Source organism: Cryptomeria japonica, chromosome 4, assembly GCF_030272615.1.
Source record: "Cryptomeria japonica chromosome 4, Sugi_1.0, whole genome shotgun sequence".
In the NCBI taxonomy this organism is placed as follows: Eukaryota; Viridiplantae; Streptophyta; class Pinopsida; order Cupressales; family Cupressaceae; genus Cryptomeria; species Cryptomeria japonica.
The window spans coordinates 652,564,326-652,572,210 of record NC_081408.1 but is presented as its reverse complement, the minus strand read 5'-3'; the positions used below and the strand labels follow the sequence as shown (position 1 = coordinate 652,572,210).

General features: G+C 34.4%; 1 protein-coding gene and 1 long non-coding RNA gene across 2 annotated transcripts; both read right to left on the bottom strand.

Annotated features, from left to right (window-relative positions):
• Positions 1–260: 260 nt before the first annotated feature.
• On the bottom strand, positions 261–617 carry LOC131047697 (uncharacterized). The gene is made up of 2 exons (XR_009106282.2): positions 578–617; positions 261–489 (listed from the first exon to the last, which is right to left on the bottom strand). It is a non-coding gene; the product is annotated as an uncharacterized LOC131047697 (long non-coding RNA).
• Positions 618–5,726: 5,109 nt separating this feature from the next.
• LOC131047698 (calvin cycle protein CP12-3, chloroplastic) lies at positions 5,727–6,742 on the bottom strand. Its single transcript, XM_057981495.2, has one exon. It carries the CDS (start codon positions 6,474–6,476, stop codon positions 6,081–6,083), a length of 396 nt encoding a protein of 131 aa, XP_057837478.2. The 5' UTR covers positions 6,477–6,742; the 3' UTR covers positions 5,727–6,080.
• Positions 6,743–7,885: the final 1,143 nt, after the last annotated feature.

The following is a 7,885-nucleotide window of genomic DNA, read 5'->3' as shown; positions in this document are numbered from 1 at the left end:
CTGACATTGTAATTTCGATTTTAATGTTGAAAATAGACCTCAATTTTAAAATAGATCAATGTCAACTTATAGGAATAATCAGACTACATCAATTGTTTTCCATTTTTGCATAAACAGAGAACCAATTTATCGGAGTTGAATCCCATTTGTTCAAGTGTACTAAATTTATTGCATGGAAATTGTTCCAAATTTTCAAATGAGTCAATGGCATTAAACATAAAAATTTCAAATTTTGTAAAAAATGTCCTTCAAAAATAGACTGAAGCCAACCCATTGCAATTATTATAGTATACCATTTTTGCGTGAAAAGGAAACCCAATGTTTCAAAATAGCTACAAATAAAATTTAGGAGGATGATTGCTGTCAGCTAAATAACAAAAAAGATCAAACATAACTTCTCAGATTGTTAGGACTGGACCAAGTATTTCTTGTTTCTTCAAAGAGATTCACACAATTTGCATCCAAATATCCTTCACAACAATTTATAAACTGTGGAATCTTGAAATCATGAAAGATGCTAGCTTTCAAATAGATATAAACTAAAATAAAGTAATGATTTAATAGAACAGTTTGTTACCCATTCTTGCACATGTAGAAGAGGCACTCGTAGTTTTAAACTGTAAAGCCAATTTAGTTGTAGAGTTAGCTAACTGATTGAATAATTGTAATCTAGTTTACAGCATATTGACGACTGGGACTAGTAATTAATATTATTGATTTTTGTATTACAAAATAGATCCTGATTTTCAAATAAATCAAATCCAATTTGGAAGAATGATCAAAGTGGTGTATACAGTTATTATCTATTTTTGCATTAATAAAAGACCAAAAGTTGGAACCAACTTCGCAGAATAATAAAAGTCAGAGAATAATGACCAAAGTAGTGGATATAGTTGTTATATATTCTTGCATAAATAAAAGACCAAAAGTTGAAAAGCCAATTTAGCAGAGTACTAGAAGTCAGAAAAATAACGATCAAAGGAGTGGATACAATTGTTATATATTCTTGCATAAACAAGAGACCAAAAGTTGGAAAGCCAATTTAGCAGAATAATATAAGTCGGAGAAATAATTAAATAGATCAGAGCTAGTTCAATGGTAGAAAGAAGTTAAAACACATATTTTCAAACATACCAAAACCAAATTACAACTATCAGAGAAGAAATTGTTGTTACCCATTTATTTATTAAAAGAAAACCCAAAGTTTTAAACAAATGTCTACAAAACTGAAGAAAGACCCAAAGTTCAAAACAGATGGAAAACCAATTTTAATTGAGTACTAGGAACAACCTAAAATGTTTAAACATTAATGGTTTTTGCAGCCAAAATCAATCCAAACAGTCAAAATGGCCTGAGGATGACGAATTATGCCTGATGTTTTATTAGAAGCCACCCCTAATTTTCAAGTTAGTCAGGTTGAATAGCAGGAAAAACTTATCTAGACATTTAAAATATAAATGAAAGCTTGTTACATTCCTGAAAACATGAATGAACAAAGCCCGATTGTGAGCTCTTAACATGCAAGCTAGCTCAAATTGCCTCTCATTCTTTGATATTATCTAGGACTAAAAACAAAAATTGTAGTATTAAACATCACACAAATACTATTGATATTAAAATATGAAAAAGAAAAATATCTACAGAGATGAACTGATTCTGAAGTCTGTTAACAGGTAAGAATTGAATGCAGTTTACATTCCTTTGTTAAGGAAAATAGTGTTTTACAATGTTGTCAGAGTGCACAAGACCCACAGAGCAACAAATGATAAATTTCATGGTACGTGATGAGTTGGGCTGAGCTGCTGAGCTAAGCAGGCTGCTACATCCGGACAAGCATAAAACAATTCCTACTAAAACAAAAAGAAATGGAATACTCTACCCAGTACAGTGAGCTCTGCATTAAAAAGATGGCAGAGCACAGAGGATGGTTGCTGCAGTGTGAGCTAAATAAATGGAACCCAAGCTATTCTCCAACTTGCTCCGCTCTTTCAAATTAGATGATCAATAAAGCCATTATAAGTTTTCAAATGGGCAACTATTTTAAGTTGGATTTCTTCATGGTGTTTGATTTTTATGACTTTTCTATGGCAATTACAATGTATGTTGCTGGAAAAAGTGGGAATGAGAACCAGTCTAAACTCGGGTAGAAATTGCCTGTACATGTAATGTGCACCAAGCGGTACACAATGTCTTGGGGCCCAGTTGACCCATCTGCTACTGTGACGTCTTCTGCACTAAGCAGTGGCTACACCACCAGTTAACAGGCAACCCGTCCTCATGAGACCTTGACCACACTATTGCCTTTTCAGGCGCCAGCATCAGCATCAACCTCAAGCACACCGACACTTCCACATCCACCCAGGTGAGGAATGCATTCACTAACACAGCATACTACAAAGAAAATACAACATTGGTTATGCCTGCCCCAGCAACTGTCTTGGTGACTTCAACAGGCCAGGTTGCCTGTACGGGTATTGCAATCGATATAACAAAATAAAATTGTTAAAAGATAATCAAATCCATGGATTCCTCCAGCTTTCACATCCGGAAATATGCTGACATGAAAAATCAAATGAACAGAGATATCAGACTTGTTTTTAAATGGGAAATGGGAAAAGTGTATCAGCCTGTCCTAGTTTTTCGGACAGTTTAAACTTGTTTTCTGGCAGAAGACAGGATTGCCATGGCAAGACAAACTATCTGGCAGTTTTTTCACTGAAAACTCACATATTTATTCTGACGTTAGATAATTTTCCAACTGAAAGTTACTACAAATATAGCCTATTGGATATTTAAATCAATTCTGTTAAAATTGACTGCCAACAAAAGAAAGAATAGTTCCCAAGTAAAACTCAGAAATGTCAAATGTCCAACATTACAAGTTTGTCAAATTAGAGACATAAGATTTCCACAGTCCATAATGACATAAAAATTGTGTTGTGCTTCTGGATATAACTGTGTATCATTTATTTGCATCCATAAATGAGACGCAATTATATCCAGAAGAACAACACAATTTTTAAGTTTGTCAAAGTTCACACATACAGAAAAAAGTACATTTACAAGGTTTTTGTGTTCCTCAAAATTATGTCCAACACAAAACCTCTAATCTTTACGATACTAATCCATCTTTGGGCTTCAGCAATTTTCCTCTAAACAAATCGACATCGATTTTAAACTTTCTGTAATTAAGAATTAGAAGTCTCAATGAAAATCTGTGCAAATATGTTTAAAAATTTACCTAAAATGACCTTAGCAAAATATAAAATCTTAAAAGATCCATAATTTTACACAAATGTTGTCTTTCCAGAGAGGATAATAAATGTCTCAAACACCTCTAAAAGTCAGATCTGGTTAACAAACATTTGCTTCCACAATATAATAAGGCAATGTGAATATAGCAAATAAATTAACCACAATCTGTTCCTCGTACGCCAATCTCTAGATGATACAAAAAGCTTGTTTATCTCATTTGCAATTAATAGATCAGGCACAGCTTGTAAATTGTAACAAATGCACCTCACAAGCACTTCACCTAGCCAAATATTTAGACATCTCCTAAGCCAATAAGCACATGAGGAACATTATACATCAGCCAATGTTTATAGTATGTTCTGTTGAATGCTTTAGTTAATGCTGACTTTGGAAAGCAACAAGTAAATTCATAAGTTCACCTCTACAATCCTGCAAGTTGTTTTTCAAGGAATTGTAACCTTCTAAACTTGACTACTCTGAAAAGAAGTCTCTTACTCTAGCAGAAACGTTTAGCAAACTCCTATTGCTTATATGAAGCATACCACTCAACTTGTCTGCATGTTCTTTAAATCACCCACAGAAATTTCCCAAGCAGGTTGACTAAATAAACATAAAATAGTAAAGTATCCACTGGGTTGTGGCCTGCCATATTTTAGTACTCAAGTACTTACAACCAAAACAGCCAGGTTCAAAATCCCAAGGGCGTGCTCTCCATACACACAGTGTTATTTCTAAATTATGATTATAACAGGTGCTTCATGCTTTGTAAATGGAATTGACCCAACTATGGAAAAATAGTAAACACAGAACACATGGTTTTCACCCAAACACTAGCCAGTTTCTAGAAAACCTGCCCTGACAGAACAGTTCCCAATTTATTATAAATCCTAACTTTTTGATAAAATTATCAGGATACTCCCTACATTCTGGTACTTCTCTTGCCAAAATCATGAAGCATATCGGATTTAAATCACCTTAAGTTAAAAACTAATGGCACACAGCCCTTGTTCCAATTAATCATCCCCCGACTGAAATATATGATGGAATGACAAAATATATGTCCATCGAAACTTGACCATCTTAATGCAAAATAAACCTGATTGCATTATCCTTGGTTTCCTCAAAGGTAATCAAGTTGTGACCCTAATAATTCCTCTAATCCAAAGATGTTAAATGATAACCCCTAACTTTTTTACAACAGCCAATTGATTGAGTTTGCTCGATTGGGCCAAACCCTCTTACTAGATATGCAGAGGTGATACACAACCCATGCTGGAGATCATATTAAATATAGCATATAGTTATACTTTTATCTTAATTTTATGTAGCCCTTGTTAACATTATTTCTTGACACAATCATTTTAAGAAAAAAAAATCATAAAAAGTTAGCTGCTAGCAAAAGTTAATCCTAATTGCATTATCCTGGATTTCTGGTCTAAACCAATGTGTTGAGACTCGGCAATTCTAAACAAGGACTCGAGGATACGAATCCAAGTCAGGCTCCATGATTCTGTAGCCAAAACTCATCTCTGAGGCCAATTCAGGCTGACTATAACAGCCGAGACTAGTAAGTTTTGGCAGACTCAACTTTTTATAACTATTAAAAACATTTTTTCATTCATATTTTATTTAAATTGCTCAGTTTTGCCTAATTTTGCACAAGATATTTCACTGAGTCGAAATCAAAAAACAGCTTGCCAAATTTCCACGAGTTCAAGTCTCAGCACTATTGTCTAAACCAGACAAACCCAACTCCCAACGCAAATTAACCCTTTTTATATTTGACCCGGTAACCATCAAAATTTTACTGCAACAGCAAGTGATCCTAAATTCTAATAGCAATTGTCTTGATTTCTTTCAAATATTTCGTGTCATTCTGATTCCATAAGAGCACTTATTACATTTCTCTTAGTTTTCGACAATTGCGTAATGACCCGCTCAAACACTAGTTCACACGCATTACATGGTAACACTAGTTCAAGCCAACTCAGTTAACAAAACCTAATTCACACAAAAATAAAATAACTCTAGTTCGAGCCAAACCTCAATCCAGAATTAAGCAATCCAGTAAGGAATCCCCATTTTCATTCTATTGAAAGGCAAGATAATTGTCCACCCAATCCAGAAAGGAAAACCTTCTTCACCTATACACAACGGGTAGACTGTGGGGTTTTTGCCGTCCACTGAATGGATATCACCTGCCAGTAAATCTTCCTGCAGCTAACCTAAGAATGGATTAGTACTGCAGCCCTTCCTTCCCTTAAGCAAAGGGATATAGTTGTATAAAAGCTTCAAAGTCTCAAATCACAAAAAAATCCCATACTATGGCCCATATTGTGGAGGACGAGTAACTCAAAGTCGAACCAGAGATAGACTTTAGAGTTGTGTTGCATGTGTATTAAAAAGGTCTAGTTTACCCAATGGAGGCCAAATTCTTAGGGACGGAAAATTTGAACAAGCACAGAACACAATCACAATAAATGCGGGAATTAACATTCAAACCGTAATTTTCCATACAACAGCTATGCTTCGTGCGCATATATATATCTACGTCCTAAATCTAACCAACAACCCTTGAATTCATAGAATTCCCAAACCGTAACACAACAATAATAAAAAATAATGCGTCTCAAAATAAAACCCTAATCCCAACACCGCCATATGTTTAACCGTACATCTATTCAAATACAACAACGGTTTCCCTTACACAATAAATATTCCCACTAAAAAATCCAACATTGTTCTTTCCCCTTGAATAATTCAATATTTTTTCCTTACAATTATTCACAAAATAAAAGAGAACATTTTCATTGAATCTGCAGAGTTCAATCTTCATACAATCGGCACTCATCGGTCTCAGGGTTGTCCTTACAATAAGCCTCCAAGGGATCCTCTTTCTGCGCGCGCTGGCGAAAGTGAGCCTTTGCCTGGCTGACCTCCTCCACTTCGTCCCATGCCACTTTACATTCATCAGAGCCCTCCTTTCCCTCGCACACTTCCTTCGCTTCGCTAACTTTCTCGTCTATAAGCTCCGACAGCTTCTGCTCCCTCACCTGGGTGCCCTTAAATTTCGGGGCACCATTGCACAAAAACCTATTGCTCTTTCCGGGTGCCCTCAAATTTAGGGACACCATAGAGACCGAGCTGGAAACACTGACTTTTGCAGGCATGTAGCAAAATCCTTTGGGAGTAAGAGTTGCATGCGCAGAAAAAGCCATCATAGGCACCAGAATGGAACTCAATTTTATCGGCAGAGAAAAGATTTCAGATCCTTCGGCGCTGAACAAGGCTTTAAGAGTGATCCTAAATGTGATTTAATACAGAAACGTAAAATCAAAACGACTGCTAACTGTGTACGAAGAGACTTCTAGAAAAGTTAGGATAAACGATACAGCAGTGCTGGGGGACAAATATAGGTATAAACCGATCACTTATCAATTTTATTCAATAATTCATGGGTGGCGACATGTCACGGTCCGATGGGCCATAAACACACTACGATTTTAAAGGCCTCCCGCTGAAAATAAGGAGCTGTTTGTGTTAAAACAGAGGGAAGATAATTTTAACATTAAAGATAGTTCACAAAACAGTTTATTACTCAAGATTCATAAGAAGATAATCAGCATCTCTGCTAGATATATATTTTTTTATTTTTATAAAGTTAAGATGCATGATTTTTAAGTTTTTAAATGTTAGAAATTATTAGTTTTTAATTTTTTAGGTAGGTTAACATAATATTTGTTATGTTTAAATTTTCTTATGAAATTTATTTTACACATTCACCAAACAAATATTTAACAATTAATTTTGACTATGTATCTAAATCTTTTAAAGTTTTATATAAATAGATAAACATATATATAATATAAAAAAACATTAACCTTATCCTCATATGCAATAAATTAATAATATAGCATTATATAATAATAAATTAATAAATAACAACAATATAATAATAAACATATAAAAAATTATACAATAATATTATAATATAATAATAATATAATAATTATCGATCAAAAAATAATAATAATATAATAATTAAAATATAATATTATAAAAATCTTAATGTTCATCTATAATAATTAAAATACAATAATATAAGAATCCTAATATTTATTTATAAAAATAAAATTCATACTAAAATTCGTCGGGTTGGAGGAAACGCCCGAAGAACAGGTGGAGCGCCTGTTCAAAAAGGCCAATGAGCAGGAGAAAGTAACAGTGGTAGACATTCTGGGTCTCGACTATTGGACTGGGGGACAAGTTCACGATGGTCGTCTAATGGAGGATCTATTTCAGCCAATTATTCAGGTGTTGGGTCACCCCATTTCAGCCAATGGCATCTTGCGCAGGACAGTAGATGAAGACATATATCTTGAAGTTATGAGAGCATTGGACGGAATAGTCTCTAGCCCAACAGATGGTTGTATGCTGGGATATTTTGGTTTGCAGGTAGTTTTGAAGCTTTCCTGCTAGAAAATGTTGATCTATTTCTTGATGGAGTAGGGGATAGGTTAGTGGCTATGAGCAATGGGATTAAGTATTTGTATAATTGATCCATGTGGGATGTAGCCAAAGGAGTTCATCTCCTTATCCCTTTGTAAGGTTTTTTTGAAGAAAATATAAT

Excerpts from the sequence above, each read along its gene's own strand:
- LOC131047698 (XM_057981495.2), bottom strand. The coding sequence starts at position 6,476 with ATGATGGCTTTTTCTGCGCATGCAACTCTTACTCCCAAAGGATTTTGC.